At 39.5% G+C, this 24883-nt stretch overlaps 2 protein-coding genes across 3 annotated transcripts; both read left to right on the forward strand.

Moving 5' to 3' along the window:
- Positions 1–1291: 1291 nt before the first annotated feature.
- Positions 1292–3670, forward strand: LOC139978629 (uncharacterized). Its single transcript, XM_071989002.1, has one exon. It carries the CDS (start codon positions 1484–1486, stop codon positions 3668–3670), a length of 2187 nt encoding a protein of 728 aa, XP_071845103.1. The 5' UTR covers positions 1292–1483.
- Positions 3671–11219: 7549 nt separating this feature from the next.
- LOC139978890 (uncharacterized) lies at positions 11220–18697 on the forward strand. 2 transcript variants are annotated; one of them, XM_071989445.1, is made up of 2 exons: positions 11220–11916; positions 13209–18697. In XM_071989445.1, exon 2 carries the CDS (start codon positions 13269–13271, stop codon positions 15459–15461), a length of 2193 nt encoding a protein of 730 aa, XP_071845546.1. In that variant the 5' UTR covers positions 11220–11916; positions 13209–13268; the 3' UTR covers positions 15462–18697. The 2 variants fall into 2 exon arrangements, with proteins under 2 accessions (XP_071845546.1, XP_071845555.1); XM_071989454.1 differs by having other exon boundaries at positions 11220–11466.
- The last annotated feature ends 6186 nt before the right edge of the window (positions 18698–24883 follow it).

Raw genomic sequence — 24883 nt, forward strand, 5'->3', positions numbered from 1 at the left:
GCCTTGTAAGTTGCATCTAAGCATTTTCTATTTTGAAATTACTAGCGGTATCATAACGAAACATGCTGAAGGAGGGGGGGGAGACGGTCGCCCCCTTCCCGAAATTCGTCATGTTCCCCGACGACACGGTCGAGTTCGAGACCAGCCACTGTTGGTTTCATAGCACAATACTCCATTGTTTAAGGCGTATATACACATACACGCGGTATGATAGACCATACATAGTATATACATAGATCATTAGTGAGAGAGGGAAAATGGAAACGTCAAAAATGGAGGGGTAGGGTGAGGCACACGCTCCTTCCGAAATCCTTGATCCGTCACTGGCTACCCTGTGTATATTGGGATCAGCGCTGTAATGATGTCACTGTTCCTCTTTCTCTTCCCGGTGTCTTGGCGTTTTCTTCTTCTCCCTCCTTTTCTCCTTTTTCTCTCTTTCTTCTTTTTCTTTTCCCTTCCTTCCTCTCCTCCTCCTCTTTTCCCCCCTCTTTTTTTCCTTTTTCTTCTCTTTATTCTCTCCTCTTTTTCTTACCCGGGGTGCGCGCGCCCCCAACGCCCCCCCCCCCCCTGGATACGCGCCTGTATACACATGCAATACACAATTTCACATAGTTACATTCCTAGGTACCGATTGCTATAGGGCATCCAGGTGAAACGTGTATTAAGCATTACCTTCGTAACATGAGATTCTCAGCTGTTCGAGGGAACATATACGTGTGTAGGCCTACTATATGGCCTATATGAATACTATGAGGGTGCATATATGTACTATATCAAATTCAATACCATGGGCGCAATAACACATTTTGTTGTTTTAGGTCCAATGAAGCCTACAGTCAACTATTCTTGCTTTATAAAGACGGTTTGTTTGAAAAGATCGCACTGCGTTTGTGGTAGGCGAGAAATGAAACTAAAAAAGAGCCGTACATTCACGATGATGCATAAAATGATAAATGTAGGCATGAATATATTCTTATCCCTGGCATTTGGTGGGGGGAGGGAAAGGGTGTATTACATCCCCTCCACCCATTTTCATGGGGGGATATATCCCCCCCCCTTCCCCCAGGAACGCCGCCCATGTCTAGGGGTACTGGTTCCGAAAGCTCGATATTACTGCAAACTGTTTGAGATCGGTTGGACAGATATTGACTCAAACTACTTCAACGCAACATCCTGAAGTCCAAACTGTTCGTGAAGGACGTTGGTATGCTAGTGTCGCTCAAGTCGTGCATTACAAATCTTCTCCAAAAGTTTGGAGCTGAAGGACGAGTTAAACACTGGCCAGAAATGTTTTAGCACTTCTGTGTTCAAACCATTTTGAACGGGTTATGCATGTATGTTCGTATTTCCACTCATTTTTTATGGAATACAGGGATAAATAATAATTCGTTAAACCCTTCCTTTCTTTTCCTGCACTCTTTCACAGATTGTGACGTAACTGAGTACAGTTTTTTTCGAGTGAGAGTTAACGATCATTATCAACATGGCAACCTGGAACCCTTTCATAGAAGACCTGACAGAAAACTTCTTCATGTGCTCTGTTTGTTTGGATCAATTTAATGAGCCGAAACTGTTACCATGTCTTCATCGATACTGTAACGATTGCTTGAGAAAAGTTATTCAAGACAGCCATGATGGGACAATTGAATGTCCACTTTGTAAACAGCGATGTTGTATACCAGAGAATGGATTGGACGGCTTTAAGACTGATTTTCATATGAAGAGTGTGCTCGAGTTCATAGAATTGCGTAAATCATTTGAAAAGAAAGATTTGAAGCAGTGTGTGAGCTGTTCAAAGGATGTGATATGTTCCGCTTACTGTTTTAAGTGTAGAGATTTTTTATGCGACGAATGTTACAAGGTTCATATCAGTAATAAAATGTTTACTGATCACCAACCAAGCACTCTGAAATTGGAAAATATGGCAGCTAAGAACCTAACCATGGAGGAAATAGCTGCAATGACGGAAGATCCCAGGTGCCATTTTCATATAAAAGAACAAGCCAAATTGTGCTGCGGTACATGCCAAAATGAACCGGTTTGTTTAGTTTGCACTCACAGTAAGCACAAAGGTCACGATCTCATAGATGTGACTGACCTAGCCCAGCAAGAAAGGACATTACTGAAGCAGAACCTCGCTGAACTAAGCAAGCACAAAAATAAACTATATGCGTTACCCGAGAAGGTTCAAATGGCGCTAGTAAATTTGAATGAAAATGTTACAAAAAAGACAAAGTTGTTGACAAGTCAACACGAGAAACAGGTAAAGAAAATAAAGGAAAAACTTGCTGAATGTAACGATGAACGTGAAAAAGGAGCTGCTGACATAGAAAATAGAAGAGGATGTGAAAAACGTGAAATGACAGTTAAACATGAAGAGGAAATGAACCGATTGATCATGAAACATCAACAAAATATGAAAATTACCGATGTAAAATATGACCAGGAATTGGAAGAATTTAAGGACAATTGTAAGGAAACGGAGGGTGAATTCTTTAAAAAACTCGGAGAGTTAGATAGTAATTTCAAGACCTTGACAACAGCTAAAGATCTTCTTACAAGTCAAAACAAAAACGAATGTGAAGAAATACTAAATAAATGTAAGCAACTTATTAAACGGTTCGACAACTTATCAGCAACGTCTTCTTCCATTCTTGCATGTAATGACGATTGGACAGACGCACAGTGTGTCCCCGACATAAGAGCAGCCAGTGAACCTATGCTCGAAGAAATGAAACAAGAATATCCAGAGTTAGAATCTTTATCTGATTTTGTCGTCAGTGATATAACAAAAGTTATATATGATAACGTTGTCATTACAGAAAGCGCAGAGTCCGTTGTTGATGTTGCGGGAATCAAAGCTAAAGGTTACAGGATCACCGGTATGACAAGTAGTAGCGATGGTAATATCGTTATGACTGGTAGTGTATCAGAAGATGAATCACACATCACTGTCATTAACACGAAAGGAAAAATATTAAATCAGAAGGTTTCAAATAGAAATGAGAGATTTAGGGTTCAGGCAAATCGTTACTGTTGTAATTTGTCGGGGTTCAATGTCATTACAGTTGGCATACCAGATGAAATCGGTATTTATAATATTTCTGACTCTTCTTACCAAAAGAAGAACATCAGTGATATGGTTAAGACTTGGCCAGAGAAAAGGCATGTGTGTTCTGTTACCACGAATCCCGCCAAGAATGAAATCATTGTTGGTACTAACAGCAGAGAAGTGTATGTATTTGATTATCAGCTGAATTACAGTCACACCATAGTACTACCTCGTGTAATCAGGGATTCAAATGATATCACTGTCCACGAGGGTAATCTTCTGATCTGTGACTATTGGGGTGGGACCTCATATGCAGTTACCATGGTGACATCAGGGAGTAAAGTGGTGTATAAATTAAACAAACCAAATCTAAGTGGAGATGACTTAAGACCTGTCAGTGTGTGCATAGGTATGGGAGGGTTCATCTACATGTTATGGGGTGGTAGTAATCCACTGAACACTGTGCTAACACAATACAGTCGAGATGGTCAGCAATTACTAACATCAACGCCAGTTGAAGACGTCGCTCGGTGCATTACCACATCCGTAGTTGATGGTGAGGAGAAGCTCGTGATAGCTACCTTTATGTCGGGGAAGATGTATATATATACGGACTAGTACCTGTATAGCGCTTTATAGAAATTACATATTGAAACAAAGCGGTTTCGCGAGTTACGACATGGGCGCAGATCAGTCTTGAATAATGGTGGGGATGCGTGTCTGTTCTCTGATACTATCTAAGCGGTGCGCGACCATGGGTTCGCGCGTATAGGGTAGAAGTTTCTTTGAGGCAAATATACCTCCCAGATCGCTGGAAATAACACTTCCCAGACCCAAATGATGCTCCCAAACCTCTTTAAATTTTAAATCTCATGGCTTAGAAATTTAGTTTGGGAAAAAACATTGGCGTCTGCAGAAAAAACAATTCAGGGGACAAATAATCCAAGTAGACTGTTGTAGGCTATATGCATTGGGTTTGGGGTCCTCTCACAGAAATTATTTATAGACTGCCGCAAATGCGATTTCCGTCCAATATGTAACAACTGTGGATAAGTATAATAAAATGAGGAACTGCTGCATGTCATTTGCTCAATGCTTGATCAAACTGCGCCAAAGTTTAATACAGGTGAATTTGAAATGCAGCGTTTGGTCAAGACAAATTGGAAGGGACACGGTATATAATGTCCCACCACTGAAAAAGTTGATGGGGACTCGTCCCGCTGTCCCCACTGCAGAATCTGCGCCCATGAGTTACGATACACAGATTCGGTTGTTATCGTTGTATTTGCTTGACTGGAGTTTTACACACATAGGAAAATATAACAATCCTAATTTCTAAGAGTGATTGTTAGCTGCATATATAATTGGCAAATAACTAGTCCCTAAGGAGTTTATCTCCGTATCTTAATATATCCATTACAAAGACTGTCTTCCTATATATAGGGATTAATTTACGTTCATTCATACTTAGTAAAGATTCCTAAATCCTATTGGTCCATTCAGGTCAGCTGACCGTTGTTAATCCTGTGAGTAACGCACGGTAAAATTACGGGGCATCACTTTAATAAATCTTTGGTTATATGTAACCAAAAATGTTTTGTTTTATGATTTTTCCCCCACACAAATGGTAGTGTATGAATGAACGGGGTTAATCAACGGTCTAGCGTGCGTTACTCACATGATTAATGCACTCCGGGTGTTACTGGCTATCGCTGGATGCACTCGGGCTTCGCCCTCGTGCATCGCTTGCATTATCTCCCGATCGTGCATTAATCCTGTGAGTAACGCAACCTAGACCGTTGATTAACCCCTTATTAATAATCAGTATGTCCATGTTATGAATGTTATGAATAAATAATTTTACTACAGCCTAACACATTTTCTAGACAAGGTTGGCGTATTATTCCTTGGGTATAAACAATATTGGCTTCGTGATACAATGTGGTATATATCATTACAGATAATTTCTGGATTTCAACTCTTTCTTTATAATGTTCCTCTATTTAAAAGAACCTCTTATGACATATGATACGTATAAGTGCTCTATTTTCTTGTATCTTCTTAATAATATCTGCACCCAACGAAGAAGGACGTACAATATATATACATGCATTTCCGAAGGGAGGTCTTTTTTACGTTTAGCTGTAAACACAATACCGCGACAACATAATGCTTATAGGCTACTTCGTTTCTTAATACCGTATATTGCGCATAGTTTAATACTATATTGCGAACATGGTGGTCAAAGCTAAAACAGTTCTATAGCAGAGACCGAGTCTTTGGGATCCAATTCCAAGTCCGTCTTGTTCAAATACCAAGTTACCAGTTTACACTTCTAAGTTTAAATTTAAGACTGAAAATGTAACCTATGTTTATAGACGTTGGATCACATCAAAGATCATTTGGACCTATCGATATCCGTCCTTTTGACGTTCAGAATAGCCGTGTGAAGGATCCGGTTCGTTAACGGCCTTCCTTGAAGGCAATAGTGAGCCTTACATTAGTTTGCACTTGATAAAAGAATATGAACATAGTAAAGAAAGGGTTAGATAGCGTAATAAAATCGTAAATACAACGTTATTTATTGATCTTAAAATAACGTAAATATAACGTCCCCTGGAGTCTAAAAACCTTAAAACCTTACAGTGTGTGCATAGGCATGGGAGGGTTCATCTACATATTATGGCATGATGATAGTTGGCAGAACACTGTGCTAACACAATACAGTCGAGATGGTCGGCAATTACTAACATCAATGCCAGTTGAAGACTACGCACGGTGCATTACCACATCAGTAGTAGATGGTGAGGAGAAGCTCGTGATAGCTACCTTTATGTCGGGGAAGATGTATATACACGGACTAGTACCTGCATAGCGCTTTATAGAAGCTACATATTGAAACAAATAATGGTGGGGACGCGTGTCTGTTCTCTGATACTATCTAAGCGGTGCGCAACCATGGGTTCGCGCGTAGGGTAGAAGATTTGTTTTTGGCAAATATACCTCCCAGATCGCTGGAAATAACACTACCCAGACCCAAATGATGCTCCCAAACCTCTTTCAATATTAGATCACATGGCTTAGAAATTTAGTTTGGGGAAAAACATTGACGTCTGCAGAAAAAAAATCAGGGGACAAATAATCCAAGTAGACTGTTGTATATGCGATCGGTTTGGGGTCCTTTCACTGAAAACAATTATAGACTGCCGCAAATGCGATTTTCGTCCAATATTTAACAACTGTGGATAAGTATAATAAAATGAGAACTGTTGCATGTCATTTGCGCAATGCTTGATCAAACTGCCCCAAAGTTCCATACAGGTGAATTTGAACTGCAGCGTTTGGTCTAGAAAAATTGGTAGGGACAGGGCATATAACGTCCCCACCACTGAAAAGGTTGGTGGGGACGCGTCCCGCTGTCCCCACCAGGATCTGCGCCCATGAGTTACGATACACAGATTCGGTTGTTATCGTTGTATTTTGTTTGACTGGAGTTTTACAAACATAGGAAAATATTACAATCCTAATTTCCAAGAGTGATTGTTAGCTGCATATATAATTGGCAAATAACTAGTTCCTAATGAGTGTATCTCCATATCTTAATATATCCATTACAAAAACTGTCTTCCTACATATAGGGATGAATTTACGTTAATATATCGGTATGTTCATTCGTTACGAATAAATACTTTTACTACAGCCTAACACATTTTCTAGACATTTTCTTTGCCATTGTCGATTGGAGATTGTTGTAAGGCTGTTGTCAGGTCAAATAATAAATATAAATATAACACGCGAATCGTAAGTAGACTATAATGCTACTGATTTGTTTGATATCCAAAAAGCAAGTTTATCTGACGGATTGTTACGAGTAAGAAATTTTGAAGTAAACTTGCAAACTCCCCGAAATATCTGGGTGCCAGTGGCGAATGCAAGTCAATCGGGGGAATATGATTCAGTGGGGAGGGGGATGGCTGTGTTCAATCACGGGGAAATGGTTCAGTCGGTGGATTTAAAAAAATATATTACATTCAGCCGGAAAAGAATTAGACCTTGTGAATTTGTTCTTGTGGAATAAACATGACTGCTTCAGATTAAGAAGATAGATATGTCTTTAATTACTGCAGATAATTAAAATATATTTACTCAATGAATCAGGTATTGTTCGTGATATCAATAATTTGAAGCTCAGTTCGTCTAGCCACTGCAAGTGACGTCAGCTCTCCCGGAGTTGGCTTCATAGCAGTTGCTGGAAATAAGAACCCTCACAAAATTCCTGGTAATTATATGCAAAATAGTCTTATCCAGACTGACTCGCCGGTTCAGCAAACTTTTAAGGTCGACGACTCGTGCCGTATCAGGACTGAGCCACGTACGACCAACAGACTCCAAACCCTCAGAATCGATACTCAGAATGCATAAAAGCATATATAGCTTATTGATGTTCAGCCTTGATATTTTAAAAACAAATGTCAATCGATTTCCGTCGGCAAGCTCCGAAAACTGTAGAAAAATGCTTTGAAAGTTAAGATAGATCTTGCGACCCACGGCAATTTTTTAGTTTGCGGACCTTCGGTTTGTGTTAATCATTACGCCTGGGATGAACAATGTTATTAGGTTGATATGTTATTTGCTTCAAGCACAAAGCAGCCAGATGTATAGTGAATCAATATACCCATACTCGATTCTGTACTGTAGTATATATATATATATATATATATATATATATATATATATATATATATATATATATATATATATAAATCACATCATTTCACATACAACATCTAACTAAACATACATTTATTTATTTATACATACGCACTTTTCACACTTTCACAAACACACACAGATAGGTTGTAAGGACCTCCCACTGATGAACAGGCACGATACCTTTCGAACAGAGTCTTCCTGTGGCCGCTCATGCAGTTACTATATGCTTCATCTGATGTGTTGTCCCTCTGTTAATTTTGTTCAATTTGGTAATTGGCTTGATTTGATGTTTATTCCATCTCCCACAACTCAAATCTTCAATGCAGCTAATTTATTTTCATCTAACTTAATTGAGTGTTCTTGATAGGTGAACGTGGTTTCACGTGGGTTATAACATCTGTTAATGTTTGTGAAAGCTGAATGGTTGCCTATATATGCTTATATCTCTTGGTGGCGGTGATGGCCGAAATTAAGGTAGGTAAGTACATGCCACGGTGAATACAACAACTATTTGAAATGGTTGTCAAATAGTCAGGGTCTCGTGATTATTTCAGAAATTCTGTTTCTGCTTTCAAGATCTTAAGGTGTGTGTCATTCTTATTCTTAAACCTGTTGTTGATTGAATCTTCTGATTCTTTAACTGGACTGGAATCCATCATTCATTGTACGTGTCAGTAAATTCCATATTCAATTCACTGTATATAGGCTACATAAGTACTCTTTATCTCCAGTTCTATTGTAAGGGTAATATTGTTTTTTGCTAAACCTTTGGTCATTTCCGCCTATACATGCTTCCTGAAGAGCACTTTTTTTATCAAGACATTCAATATGAGTCTAGGTTTTTTTACTGTTTTTACTTTTTTTATTTTTTCATAAGGTTACTTTTTTTTCTTGGGGTGTGTCTGTGTATGGAAAGTCTATGCTACAGTTATAGGCTACTTAAGTTTGGGTTATCTAAGTTAATCTAGGGATTTTTGTTTCTAGTAAGGGTATCTTCAATCATTATATGTATTTATCACCATTAAGCCAATAGGAATGAGTTGGTAAGTATAATCACGTACAAAACCAATTCTCGCACGATGCATAGAAAAACGAATCGAAAGCATTACTAAGGATTAATAGATTAAGAACAACATCCAGCCTCAAAATTTCTACCAAACGACCGTTATTTTGGCCCAATCTCTACCACGACACACGGTCACCAATCACCATCACATAGTTACGGCCACCATGATAGCCTCACCGCCTCCATGTTCAAACACGCATATAGCTCCTCCCTGTAATTCTATTAACGTTGATTGAGTATATAAACATCACAGAGTATATACTGGTTTAATTGAACACTCTATACGAGCTAGAGATAAAGTCATGCAAGGTTTGAATCAAAATCACTTTGTAAAACAAATGGTCTTGAAAACACTTGTTGGTATTCACATGAAATAAGTTGGGTAGGATTATACCCCCCCCCCTACCCTGGCCCCTCCCCTCCGTCATCTTTCACATTCCTGCGGGTAGGAAAGCCAAGCCAATTTAGTTACACACAAAGCACGTATAAAAACAATTAATGGAAATATATGTTATCAATGAGATGGGTCTGTTGTTGTGGATTGGATGTTGGAAGTGCAAAACAAATGGGTAAATTGAGACAGTTTGGCCACTTTAGGCCTACGATTTGTTTTACTACTGAGTAAAGAGGTTTGTTTACAAGTGACGAAAAACAAGTACTTTAGGCTCTCATAGCAAAAAACTCTACACAGTCATTATTCGGAAAATTGATGGTTCCATGAATGCACACAATTTTTGAGTTTTCGGTAAAATTTGCAAAGATGACAGTTTAATCAACACAAATATTTAAATTTGTTCAGGGCAGTTCTATTCTGTATGGAAACATTATATCTTCTGCTGTATTGTCATGAGGTGATATTAAACCTCTTTAAATTCCTATAAAACTCCTCCAAGGTCTTTAACCCTTTGCACTTTTAACCTTCACGTTTACCCCTTGTTAAATTCCCACGATTCCCGAATAAAGAAATGCATTTGAAATTGATCGGTCCATTTTCAGACGTCTAGTTTAGGAGCCCCAAAATGATAGGCTCAGGAAAGGTGCCAAAAAGCAGCAGGAGCCTCATCTTTTTGATATGTTATCAATCGGGATCTAGTTGTTGTGGCTTACATGTTAAAGAGTATGAATGGAAATATATCTGGTGTAAAAATTGGGTCAATTGAGGCAACTTTAGACCACTTTAGGCCTCCCAGGAGCAGTGTGCGAAAATTGTATTCTATGCTGAGTATAAAGAGGTTTGTTCACAAGTGAAGAAAACTACAGGCTCTCATAGCAAAAAAAATATGCACTGTCATGGTACGGCAAATTGATGGTGCCATTAATTGGCAACTTGTCAGTTATCCTGTAATGGGTAGCGTTTGGCTAGTGAGAACTTCTATCCAAACTATGGCCATATTTGGGCAATAGATATACCCTATGAACGTTCAAAGGTATACCATATGTCTATATTAAAAATAAGCAAACACAAGTTTATTTTTTTGTTGACTTACACACTAAATCATGAAAGTAATGTGGTCTACAATTTCATCTTTTAGTGTGTAAGTCCTTTGGCGGCGGAACCGGGGGGGGGGGCTTGGGGGGCTCATCCCCCCAATGAAAAAGTTGAGGGGGGAAATGCATGATAAGCCCACCCCCCCCCCACCCCCAATATTTACCAAGGCTCCGAAACGTGCATCTGCCCATTTTTCAATGCATACATGTCGATCTGTCCGATGCACACGTATACTATATAGGTGTAATAATTTTAGTAAATGCTGGGGGACCCTCGGCCCGTCCCCTGGTTATAGACCACATTGTCACCCCAACCGCGTCTTCACGCCCCGTGAAAAGTGGAGGCAGTAAGTGTGAGTACCGGTAAGCACAACACAACTTCGTCTTAGGCCAATGACTTGCCTCATTTCAGCCAGTTCTCCAACATCCCCTGAAGGATATAACCTTCTAATGGTAACACATTTCCCATGGATATATCCTTCAGTAATACTTTACACTCAAAAACGTCTTTGCGAGTACACTACGAGTAACAGCTACTCTCTTACAACACCATCGAATTTACAAATTACAATGTTTTTACAGATTTTTACGTGCAATCTGAGAAATTGCAGGCTTGAGACCCATATTTTAGGGCAAGGTATTCTCAGCAAAAAAACAGTCGGGAAGTGCCGTTTCCGGCCATCTGGGGGTTTTAAAAACCCAAAATTTTCTTGTTCGCTCCGCGCCAACCGATGGTGGCGCTCCGCTTAGATAGTCTCCACACATTAGCCCCCAATAATTTTCCCATTCCGCCGCGCCTGTGTAAGTCAGTAATAAAACTTGTTTTTGTTTATTTTAAATATAAATGTATTGTACACCTTTGAACGTTCATAGTATATATATTGCCCAAATATTAGCACAACCAAAGCCTATATCCACAGACGTACATTGCGTGACAAACTAGTTTTATGAATACGAAACGTACTATAGAACGAAGGAACCAACAGCGGGTTTACATGTGTTTAATTTCTCGAACATCTGGGAAAATTACATTAGTAATTTGCCACTTTCTGACACTATATATCTATTCACTCATATATAATGGATTATATATCCAGTTATACGTTGAGGACAAACGGCATCAGCTGATCAGAAGATTATAAAGAAGGTTGGTGTTTTTAGAGATCACGAGGAAAAGAACATCATACAGGCCCGGTCACACTATACCGATTTTTTATCGGAATACTATCCGATTTTCCCGGAGGAATCGAAACTGCCAGTTTTTCGTTCGGGTCTTCTAGCCACAGTGATAAAGGACCTGATTTGCTATCTGTTGAGCCATTCCGATGTGGTATAGCCCTCTCCTAACTTTTGATATTGACTCCGTTTCCTTTTATCGGATAGCTATCCGATTTCTCTTACGATTTTTATCGTTTTTCGATGTGACGTCACTTCAGAATGTAGTCCGTTCCAGAACACCTCAGATTTGGAGTAGGTATTCGAATATTCCACTGCGTTCATTACATTCACTACCACAAACCTCACTCTTCGGCCTAAAATCGGAAAAATCGGACCGTATTCCGATAAAATATCGCTGTAGTGTGACCGGGCCTAATTGGTAAGATTAGTTGTTGAATCAGCCGTTCTATATATTATCTATTTAGAGCTGCTGAGGTAGACTGCCCAAGTATCAAAGTCATATTGCTCAAAATAATGTTATGCCTTTTGTGTCATGTAGTTATGATAGGGGAGAGGTTTTAAATTATGGAAATCATGTAGGGCCATTTAGATTGGACATTTTGCACAGTTGTCATCCTTTAAATGACATTCAAGTATTATGCGAAGAATGATGGATTAGTTTTGATCTTATTGCTCACATTAGTTGCATTAATTGGATTACTCATGTAACATCGAACACGCAGAGGACTATACACATTTACGCAACGAGGATATCACAATGAGTTGGTTTATTTCAGATGCATGTATATGTATGTATATATAATTCGACAGTACTAGTTAAGATAGTTACGTTTTATTGTATAGTTCAGTGGCGTAGGAAGGTACTTTTGAGTGGGGGGGGGGGCTGAAGACTGATGGCCGACCTGGGGGAGGGGTCTAAGGGGTTTTTGGAATTTTTTGCATTTCCAGGTGGCCTCAGATGCGATTTGGTGCAATATAGCACACTTCAACACCCACTCCATTTTGTAAACTTAATTTTGTATTTTCACCTAGCCTATAGATGCAATTTGGTGCTCCAAATGAGGTTTTTTTCTCATTTGGAAATGAAAAAGGGGTTTTCTGACTTGCGAAGCGGGGGGGGGCGGAATGATACTTCCGCCCCTCTACATTTTTCACTGGGGGGCTGGCGCCCCCCCCCCCAGCCCCCCCCCCCCCGGTTCCTACGCCCTTGGTATAGTTAATTGTTACTCTGAAAACTCAGTGTATATAGCAAAAAGAAAACGTATGCATTTCTTTTATTCAATAATCTACTGATTGATTTGTTGTCATTCACATTTACATTCCTTATCGAAGGCGAAAGGAATGATCTTTGCGATGATGATGGTTGTGTATGTGTGTAGCAACTTGGCTTTCAAAACGATAACTCAATAACTGTATGGTGGGTGAACTTTAATTAGAAACTACTTCAACGCAACATCCTGAAGTCAAAACTGTTCGTGAAGGACGTTGGTATGCTAGTGTCGCTCAAGTCATGCATTAACAACCTTCTCCAAAAGTTTGGAGCTGAAGGACGAGTTAAACACTGGCCAGAAATGTTTTAGCACTTCTGTGTTCAGACCATTTTGAACGGGTTATGCATGTATGTTCGTATTTCCACTCATATTTTATGGAATACAGGGATAAATAATCATTCGTTAAACCCTTCCTTTCTTTTCCTGCACTCTTTCCCAGATTGTGACGTAACTGAGTACAGTTTTTTTTTTCAAGTGAGGGTTAACGATCATTATCAACATGGCAACCTGGAACCCTTTCATAGAAGACCTGACAGAAAACTTCTTCAAGTGCTCTGTTTGTTTGGATCAATTTAATGAGCCGAAACTGTTACCATGTCTTCATCGATACTGTAACGATTGCTTGAGAAAAGTTTTTCAAGCCAGCCATGATGGGACAATTGAATGTCCACTTTGTAAACAGCGATGTTGTATACCAGAGGATGGATTGGACGGCTTTAAGACTGATTTTCATATGAAGAGTGTGCTCGAGTTCATAGAATTGCGTAAATCATTCGAAAAGAAAGATTTCAAGCAGTGTGTGAGCTGTTCAAAGGATGTGGTATGTTCCGCTTACTGTTTTAAGTGTAGAGATTTTCTATGCGACGAATGTTACAAGGTTCATATCAGTAATAAAATGTTTACTGATCACCAACCAAGCACTCTGAAATTGGAAAATATGGCAGCTCAGAACCTAACAATGGAGGAAATAGCTGCAATGACGGAAGATCCCAGGTGCCATTTTCATATAAAAGAACAAGCCAAATTGTGCTGTGGTACATGCCAAAATGAACCGGTTTGTTTAGTCTGCACTCACGGTCAGCACAAAGGTCACGATCTCATAGATGTGACTCATCTAGCCCAGAAGGAAAGGACATTGCTGAATCGGAACCTCGCTGAACTAAGCAAGCACAAGACTAAACTATACGCGTTACCCGAGAAGGTTCAAATGGCGTTAGTAAAATTGAATGAAAATGTTACAAAGAAGACAAAGTTGTTGACAATTCAATACGAGGAACAGGCAAAGAAAATAAAGGAAAAACTTGCCGTATGTAACGATGAACGTGAAAAAGGAGCTGCTGACATAGAAAATAGAAGAGGATGTGAAAAACGTGAAATAACTGTTAAACATGAAGAGGAAATGAACCGATTGATCATGAAACATCAAGAAAATATGAAAAGTACCGATGTAAAATATGACCAGGAATTGGAAGAATTTAAGGACAATTGTAAAGAAACGGAGGGTGAATTCTTTAAAAAACTCGGGGAGTTAGATAGTAATTTCAAGACCTTGACAAAAGCTAAAGATCTTCTTACAAGTCAAAACAAAAACGAATGTGAAGAAATACTAAATAAATGTAAGCAACTTATTAAACGGTTCGAAAACTTATCAGCAACGTCTTCTACCATTCTTGCATGTAATGACGATTGGACAGACGCACAGTGTGTCCCCGACATAATAGCAGCCAGTGAACCTATGCTCGAAGAAATGAAACAAGAATATCCAGAGTTAGAATCTTTATCTGATTTTGTCATCAGTGATATAACAAAAGTTATATATGATAACGTTATCATTACAGAAAGCGCAGAGTCTGTTGTTGATATTGCGGGATTTAAAGCTAAAAGTTACTATATCAACGGTATGACAAGTAGTAGCAATGGTAATATCGTTATGACTGGTGTGGTATCAACAGAGGAATCACACATCACTGTCATTAACATGAAAGGAGAAATATTAAATCAGAATGTTTTAAAAAGAAATAAGAGATTTGGGGTTATGGCATTTCGTTACTGTTGTAATTTGCCGGGATTCAATGTCATTACAGTTTGCATACCGAATGAAATCGGAATTTATAATATTTCTGACTCTTCTTACCAAAAGAAGAACATCAGTGATATGGTTAAGACGTGGCCAGAGGGTAGGCATGTGTTTTCTGTTACCACGAATCCTGCCAAGAATGAAATCATTGTTGGTACTAACAGAAGAGAAGTGTATGTATTTGATGATCAGCTGAATTACAGTCACACCATAGTACTATCTGATGTAATCAGGGGATCATATGATATCACTGTCCACGACGGTAATCTTCTGATCTGTGACTATGAGGGCAGGACCTCATATGCAGTTACCATGGTGACATCAGGGAGTAAGGTGCTGTATAAGTTCACCAAACCAAATCTAAGTGGACATGACGTAAAACCTGTCAGTTTGTGCATAGGCATGGGAGGGTTCATCTACATCTTATGGCATGATAGTAGGCAGAACACTGTGCTAACACAATACAGTCGAGATGGTCGGCAATTACTAACTACAATGTCAGTTGATGACGACGCACGGTGCATTACCACATCCGTAGTAGATGGTGAGGAGAAGCTCGTGATAGCTACCTTTATGTCGGGGAAGATGTATATACACGGACTAGTACCTGCATAGCGCTTTATAGAAATTACATATTGAAACAAAGTGGTTTCGCGAGTTACGACATGGGCGCAGATCAGTCTTGGATAATGGTGGGGACGCGTGTCTGTTCTCTCATACTATCTAAGCGGAGCGCAACCATGGGTTCGCGCGTAGGGTAGAAGATTTGTTTTTGGCAAATATACCTCCCAGATCGCTGGAAATAACACTTCCCAGACCCAAATGATGCTCCAAGACCTCCTTAAATCTGAGATCTCATGGCTTAGAAATTTAGTTTGGGGAAATACATTGGCGTCTGCAGAAAAATATCAGGGGACAAGTAATCCAAGTATAGACTGTTGTATATGCGATCGGTTTGGGGTCTTCTCACAGAAAACAATTCTAGACTACCGCAAATGCGATTTCCGTCCAATATTTAACAACTGTGGATAAGTATAATAAAATGAGAACTGCTGCATGTCATTTGCACAATGCTGGATCAAACTGTGCCAAAGTTCCATACAGGTGAATTTGAAATGCAGCGTTTGGTCAAGAAAATTGGTAGGGACACGGTATATAATGTCCCCACCACTGAAAAAGTTGGTGGGGACGCGTCCCGCTGTCTCCACCAGGATCTGCGCCCATGAGTTAGGATACACAGATTCGGTTGTAATCGTTGTATTTGTTTGACTGGAGTTTTACAGACATGAAAATATTACAATCCTAATTTCTAAGAGTGATTGTTAGCTGCATTTATAATTGGCAAATAACTAGTTCCTAAGGAGTTTATCTCCATATCTTAATATATCCATTACAAAGACTGGCTTTCTATATATATGGGATTAATTTACGTTAACAGGTGCGTATCCAGGGGGGCGTTGGGGGCGCGCGCCCCCCGGGTAAGGAAAAGAGGAGAGAAAAAAAAGAGAAGAAAAAAGGGAAAAGGAGGGGGAAAAAAGAAAAGGAGGAGAGGAAGGAAGGGAAAAGAAAAAGAAGAAAGAGAGAAAAAGGAGAAAAGGAGGGAGTAAAAGATAGCCAAGACCTCGGGAAGAGAAACGGAGGAACAGTCATAGTTAAAGCGCTGATCCCTATTATATACACAGGGTAGCCAGTGACAGATCAAGGATTACGGAGGGGGTGTGCGCCTCATGCACCCTACCCCTTACACCGACAACTCCATTTTTGACGTTTTCCATTTTTCCTCTCTCACTAATGTATCTATATAAATACTATATATGGTCTATCATAATGCGTGTGTGTTTATGGACGTCTTAAACAATTGTACAATTGTGCTATATGGAACCAACTGTGGCTGGTCTTGAACTCGACCGAGTCATCGGGGAACATGACGCATTTCGGGAAGGGGGCGACCGCCCCCCCCCAGCAAATTTTCTTTATGACATTGCTAGTAAATTCAAAATAGACAATGCTTAGATGCAACTTACAAGGCCTGGGACGTGTCATTTTCAGCGATCTGGGAGGCATTTTCGGCCAAAAATTTTCTTGTACGTTTCGCGCCAACCCATGGTGGCGCTTCGCTTAGATAGTTTGCCTACAGGCTTCGCCCCTCTCTTGGCAATAACTCGCTACACGCCTGTTCGAATTTGTAAAGCAAATAACAGATATAACATCATATCAGTGAGCATTGAAATGCATGTTCCACGATGAACAGCCTCAAAAACTGTCTATGTGTGTGTAGTCAAAGGCGTAGGAGCCCAATTGGATTTGGGGCTGTAACGACTTGCCCGAAAAAAAGCCAAAATTTTTCCAACATATCGATGCCAATATCATATAAGCAAGCATCGGCCATTACATTGCATGGCATCGTCTACCGCACGGTCCGTCAAAGTTGCACAGTATACCGCCGGATGTTAATGTAAACAACCAAATGTCTTATGTAGATGGAGAAAAAGCATACAGATCCATTTATGTCAAAACACTCTTTTACAGTAGTAATGTCGGCCAAGCTTACAACTTTATTTTAATTACAAAGGAGATCATTTTTAAGCTATTCATTGCTATTTATTTTTCTTTCAGTAGGTGCCCGAAATAATGGGAAAATATTTGGTTGCGGGGGGGGGGGGGGGGCTGCAGCCCCCGCCTCCTACGGGACCTACGCCTATGTGTGTAGTGTTCGGTTTCGATATACCTGATATCGGAAATATTTGCTAGTTTTCATTTCCTTCAACCAAGTTTTATAATAGCCATTATAAGAGGTTGCAATATTTCTACACCAATAAATTAACTGTGTCGGAATTTTCCAAAATTTCCTCACCAACATTCTTCATCATACTTTCCTCTACTCGTGCAATTTTGACCTGTCTATTAGGGGTTGAAGTGTTTTTTTATATATTAGTTGTCCATATATTGAATTTTCTGCAACATTATGGGTATGTTTTCAAGTGATTTTTATTCACGAGAAATGTGAATTTTAAATTCTCAACAAATAATGGGCTTAAAACCTTCAAAAGTGGGTTTTCGGATATTGTGGATATCGTAGAATCACCTACAAAAGCAATGATCCATAGGACATGCAATGAGGTCGAACATGATGTGTGACTGGTGACAATCTCCAAAAAGGTTATGGATGGAAAAAAAAAAACTTTTTTTGAAATACTTGGTTCTCAGGCAAAAGTGTTCATCTGGTTGGTCAGTTTCAAGCCCGAGAAGTGCCATTTCCGGTGATCTGGGGGGTATCAAAACCAGAAATTTTCTTGTACGCTCCGCGCCAACCGATGGTGGCGCTCCGCTTAGATAGTAATTCGCGCCCCCCGGGTTAGAAAATCCTGGATACGCGCCTGGTTAATATATCAGTATGTTCATTCGTTATGAAAAAAAAATACTTTTACTACAGCCTAACAAGACAAGACACCTTTCTAGACAAGGTTGGCGTAATTATTCCTTGGGTATAAGCAATATTTGCTTCGTGATACAATGTGGTATATATCATTACAGATAATTTCTGGATTTCAACTCTTTCTTTATAATGTTCCTCTATTTAAAATAACCTCTTATGACATATAATATACGTATAAGTGCTCTTTTTTCTTGTATCTTCTTAATAATATCTGCACCCAACGAAGTTGGACGCACAATATGTATACATGCATTTCCGAAGGGAGGTCTTTTTTTAAGTTTAGCTGTAAACACAATACCGCGACAACAAAATGCTTATAGGCTATACTTCGTTTCTTAATACCGTATATTGCGCATAGTTTAGTAATATATTGCGAACATGGTGGTAAAAGATAATTGGAAACAGTTCTATAGCAGAGACCGAGTCTTTGGGATCCAATTCCAAGTCCGTCTTGTTCAAATACCAAGTAACCAGTTTACAAACTTCTAAGTTTAAATTTAAGACACAAAATGTAACCTATGTTTATAGACGTTGGATCACATCAAAGATTATTGGGACCTATAGATATCCGTCCTTTTGACTTTCAGAATAGCCGTGTGAAGGATCCGGTTCGTAAACGGCCTTCCTTGAAGGCTATAGTCGGCGGGGACATATGGCAAAGATATTGAAGTGAGCCTTACATTAGTTTGCACTTAATAAAAGAATATGAACATATTAAAGAGAGGGTTAGATAGCGTAATAAAATCGTAAATACAACGTTATTTATTGGTCTTAAAATAACGTAAATATAACGTCCCCTGGAGTCTACAAAATTTCGCAACTACAACGTAACTTTCTAACGTAAATACAACGTAAACGGTACGTAAATATAACGTTATAAAAACTTAATTTTGTTAGATGGGTACACACAGAGACACACTCGGATATACTACTTCACAACTGCACAACCGACAAAAGCAATACAAAACATAAACAGACATACAAACAAACGGAATGTGTGAAACAACATAGAACGTTATAAGAAACAGAAAAACATATAACAAGACAGACCGAAAGACACAATTTATGCTGACACAAACACACATACGCAAATAAATCCATGCAAACATATACAAGGGCGGCGGAAGCACTTTTAATCTGGGGGGCACCGACATCAAAGGGCACTTTGCAGAAATTCGATGCGACTGATGCAGCCTCATATCTAGTACCCTTTAACTCTAATTGTATTATCTTATTTGCGTATACACATCACTCCATCAACGCCTCCCTCCCCCTCCTTAAGGAAAATATGCATCTGAGCGGAGCGCCACCATCGGTTGGCGCGGAGCGTACAAGAAAATTTTGGTTTTACAAACCCCTCAGATGGCCGGAAACGTCCCTTCCCGAGTGTTCATTCTGGTTCCCTGGCCTCTAATTGCTAACCTGAGAGACCTCAATTTTTATGTAGAAAAAGGGCACATTTTTAACCTGAGGAAAAGTGGGGGGCACGTGCCCCCTGTGCCCCCCCCCCCCGGTTCCGCCGCCCTTGAACATACACTGACACACATAATCAGTGCAGAAAGAACAAAAATATAAAAAATACAGAGAAATAACCACGTTTAAATCTGTGAGTAAACAGGTTGATGTTTCTAGGCTATATTGTATTATCTATATGCACTGGTGACGTAAAGATCAATACTTGTTGTGCATTAACAAAAGACTCTCCCCGACTGAACAATATCATCGGGAAGTGAGCCATCGGGAAGTGAGCCATGAAGTATAACACTGTATATACACAGTACGTTAAAATTAGACTTTTAAGGTCTTATTCATATTTTTCTCGTAATTATTTAATATGGTTAGATTATACGCCGTACGATTACATATTTAAAAGTTAAACTTTGATCAAACATGATATTTTTTTAACTTGAGAGATGAATTTTAGTACTTTCAAAGCATGATTGTGGCACAAAACATAGGCTTCAACGTTCCTGGACTATAGTTACTTTTAGCTTTGAAAGAAATATTCCGTTGAGTATTTACCTAGTTTTTCATGTTTTCTTGTGGTACTAGATTATATATGCTATGTAAAAGTGAGAGGGCCTGACGTTTCGCTGATCCTAGCAGGATCTGCTAGGAGGATCCTGCCAGGATCGAAACGGTCAGGCCCTCTTCAAAATTTATATTCGACATCGCAGCAACACCATGCACTACACCATTTGTTTGAGAAATACTACTATGGTCGGTGGTATGACCCAATTATCGCAAACAAGTAGACCAGCTGCCTTGGGGAATTGAAGAGAGAGACAGAAAACACAACTTTGACTTTATCCTTATACTCTAGTAAATACATCATGCACACATGCAGTTGTACCATTGAATACACAGACATCTTGTACAACTATGGAACTTGTACAATCATCGTATATACAAGTAAGAGGATTGATAATACAATAATATAAGTACGGAAATACCTACATTAATCAGCTGAAATATATCACCCACCGCCGCCGCCCACCCCCCCCCCCCCTTTCCTTTCCCCGGCCTCCCGGACTGCACAGACATTTCCTTGCCTTGAGTTGATCTACATGAGCCCACCCGCTTAGCAATTACAACATGTGTACATTGTTATACATGGGAGGTGATAAACGCTTCATGAATGGGGGGGGGGCGGGGAGCAGTCACTTGCATAATGATTTCATTGGCGGGTGAGGGGTTTCATAAAAGAGGGAAGTGGTCCTTGGGTCTTTGCATGTATGTCCCATGTTAGGGTGGTGGGGGGGGGACTTACACTTCAAATGCCGGGGTACATCCTGAGGCATATTTTAGATTATAAATCAGGTCGATATCATAATTAGCTGTATAAACCATACGTCTATATAAAACAAAAGTCACTAATAAAACTTGTTTTTGTTTATTTTAAATATAGATGTATTGTACAGCTTTGAACGTTCATAGGGTATATCTATTGCCCAAATATTAGCACAACCAAAGTCTATATCCACAGACGTACATTGCGTGACTAACTAGTTTATGAATACGAAACGTACCATACTGACGAAGGAACCAACAGCGGGTTTACATGTGTTTAATTTCTCCAACATCTGGGAAAATTACATTGGTGATTTGCCACTTTCTGACACTGTATATCCATTCACTCATATATAATAGATTATATATCCAGTTATACGTTGAGGAAAAACGGCATCAGCTGATCAGAAGATTATAAAGAAGGTTGGTGTTTTTAGAGATCACGAGGACGTAAATAGTGAATAACTTGAGCCAAAGCACGGATGCATGTGGAACGTCAAACTCTAGGGGTACTGGTTCCGAAAGCTCGATATTACTGCAAACTGTTTGAAATCGGTTGGACAGATATTGACTCAAACTACTTCAACGCAACATCCTGAAGTCCAAATTGTTCGTGAACGACGTTGGTATGCTAGTGTCGCTCAAGTCGTGCATTAACAACCTTCTCCAAAAGTTCGGAGCTGAAGGACGAGTTAAACACTGGCCAGAAATGTTTTAGCACTTCTACATGTGTTCAGACCATTTTGAACGGGTTATGCATGTATGTTCGTATTTCCACTCATATTTTATGGAATACAGGGATAAATAATAATTCGTTAAACCCTTCCTTTCTTTTCCTGCACTCTTTCACAGATTGTGACGTAACTGAGTACAGTTTTATCGAGTGAGAGTTAACCAACCTTCATCAACATGGCTACCTGGAACCCTTTCATAGAAGACCTGACAGAAAACTTCTTCAAGTGTTCTGTTTGTTTGGATCAATTTAATGAGCCGAAACTGTTACCATGTCTTCATCGATACTGTAACGATTGCTTGAGGAAAGTTGTTCAAGCCAGCCATGATGGGACAATTGAATGTCCACTTTGTAAACAGCGATGTTGTATACCAAAGGGTGGATTGGACGGCTTTAAGACTGATTTTCATATGAAGAGTGTGCTCGAGTTCATAGAATTGCGTAAATCATTCGAAAAGAAAGATTTGAAGCAGTGTGTGAGCTGTTCAAAGGATGTAGTATGTTCCGCTTACTGTTTAAATGTAGAGATTTTTTATGCGACGAATGTTACAAGGTTCATATCAGTAATAGAATGTTTACTGATCACCAACCAAGCACTCTAAAATTGGATAATATGGCAGCTAAGAACCTAACCATGGAGGAAATAGCTGCAATGACGGAAGATCCCAGGTGCCATTTTCATATCAAAGAACCAGCCAAATTGTGCTGTGGTACATGCCAAAATGAACCGGTTTGTTTAGTTTGCACTCACAGTAAGCACAAAGGTCACGATCTTATAGATGTGACTGACCTAGCCCAGAAAGCAAGGACATTACTGAATCAGAACCTGGCTGAATTAAGCAAGCACAAGACTAAACTATACGCTTTACCCGAGAAGGTTCAAATGGCGTTAGTAAAATTGAATGAAAATGTTGCAAAAAAGACAAAGTTGTTGACAATTCAATACGAGGAACAGGCAAAGAAAATAAAGGATAAACTTGCCGAATGTAACGTTGAACGTGAAAAAGGAGCTGCTGACATAGAAAATAGAAGAGGATGTGAAAAAAGTGAAATGACAGTTAAACATGAAGAGGAAATGAACCGATTGATCATGAAACATCAAGAAAATATGAAAAGCACCGATGAAAAATATGACCAGGAATTGGAAGAATTTAAGGACAATTGTAAGGAAACGGAGGGTGAATTCTTTCAAAAACTCGGGGAGTTAGATAGTAATTTCAAGACCTTGACAACAGCTAAAGATCTTCTTACAAGTCAAAACAAAAACGAATGTGAAGAAATACTAAATAAATGTAAGCAACTTATTAAACGGTTCGAAAACTTATCAGCAACGTCTTCTTCCATTCTTGCATGTAATGACGATTGGACGGACGCACAGTGTGTCCCCGACATAAGAGCAGCCAGTGAACCTATGCTCGAAGAAATGAAACAAGAATATCCAGAGTTAGAATCTTTATCTGATTTTGTCATTAGTGATATAACAAAAGTTATATATGATAACGTTGTCATTACAGAAAGCGCAGAGTCCGTTGTTGATATTGCGGGAATCAAAGCTAAAGGTTACAGGATCGATGATATGACAAGTAGTAGCGATGGTAATATCGTTATGACTGGTATGGTATCAACAGAGGAATCACACATCACTGTTACTAACATGAAAGGAGAAATATTAAATCAGAAGGTTTTAAAAAGAAATAAGACCTTTCGGATTTGGGCATATCGTTACTGTTGTAATTTGCCCGGGTGCAATGTCATTACAGTTTGCATACCAGATGAAATCGGTATTTATAATATTTCTGACTCTTCTTACCAAAAGACGAACATCAGTGATATGGTTAAGACGTGGCCAGATGGTAGGCATGTGTGTTCTGTTACCACGAATCTCGCCAAGAATGAAATCATTGTTGGTACTAACAGCAGAGAAGTGTATGTATTTGATTATCAGCTGAATTACAGTCACACCATAGTACTACCTGATGTAATCAGGGTATCATCTGGTATCACTGTCCACGACGGTAGTCTTCTGATCTGTGACTATGAGGGTAGGTCCTTATATGCAGTTACCAATGTGACATCAGGGAGTAAGGTGCTGTATAAGTTCACCAAACCAAATCTAAGTGGAGCTAACCTTAAACCTGTTAGTGTGTGCATAGGCTTGGGAGGGTTCATCTACATCTTATGGCATGATGATAGTAGGCAGAACACTGTGCTAACACAATACAGTCGAGATGGTAGGCACCTACTAACAACAATGCCAGTTGATGACGACGCACGGTGCATTACCACATCCGTAGTAGATGGTGAGGAGAAGCTCTTGATAGCTACCTTTACGTCGGGGAAGATGTATATACACGGACTAGTACCTGCATAGCGCTTTATAGAAATTACATATTGAAACAACGTGGTTTCGCGAGTTACGACATGGGCGCAGATCAGTCTTGGATAATGGTGGGAACGCGTGTCTGTTAACTCTGATACTATCTAAGCGGAGCGCGACCATAGGTTCGTGCGTAGCGAAGGAGATTTTTTTGGCAAATATAACTCCCAGATCGCTGGAAATAACACTTCCCAGACCCAAATGATGCTCCCAAACCTCTTTAAATTTTAGATCTCATGGCTTAGAAATTTAGTTTGGGTGTCTGCAGAAAAAAAATCAGGGGACAAATAATCCAAGTAGACTTTTGTATATACGATGGGTTTGGGGTCCTCTCACAGAAAACAATTCTAGACTACCGCAAATGCGTTTTCCGTCCAATATTTAACAACTGTGGATAAGTATAATAAAATGAGAACTGTTGCATGTCATTTGCCCAATGCTTGATCAAACTGCGCCAAAGTTCCATACAGGTGAGTTTGAAATGCAGCGTTTGGTCAAGAAAAATTGGTAGGGACACGGTATATAATGTCCCCACCACTGAAAAAGTTGGTGGGGACGCGACCCGCTGTCCCCACCAGGATCTGCGCCCATGAGTTGGGATACACAGATTCGGTTGTTATCGTTGTATTTTGTTTGACTGGAGTTTTACACACATAGGAAAATATTACAATCCTAATTTCTAAGAGTTATTGTTAGCTGCA

This window comes from Apostichopus japonicus, chromosome 2 (genome assembly GCF_037975245.1).
Source record: "Apostichopus japonicus isolate 1M-3 chromosome 2, ASM3797524v1, whole genome shotgun sequence".
Taxonomy (NCBI): Eukaryota; Metazoa; Echinodermata; class Holothuroidea; order Aspidochirotida; family Stichopodidae; genus Apostichopus; species Apostichopus japonicus.

Bases quoted from the DNA above. Each gene is read 5' to 3' on its own strand.
- LOC139978629 (XM_071989002.1), top strand. From the start codon at position 1,484: ATGGCAACCTGGAACCCTTTCATAGAAGACCTGACAGAAAACTTCTTC.
- LOC139978890 (XM_071989445.1), top strand. From the start codon at position 13,269: ATGGCAACCTGGAACCCTTTCATAGAAGACCTGACAGAAAACTTCTTC.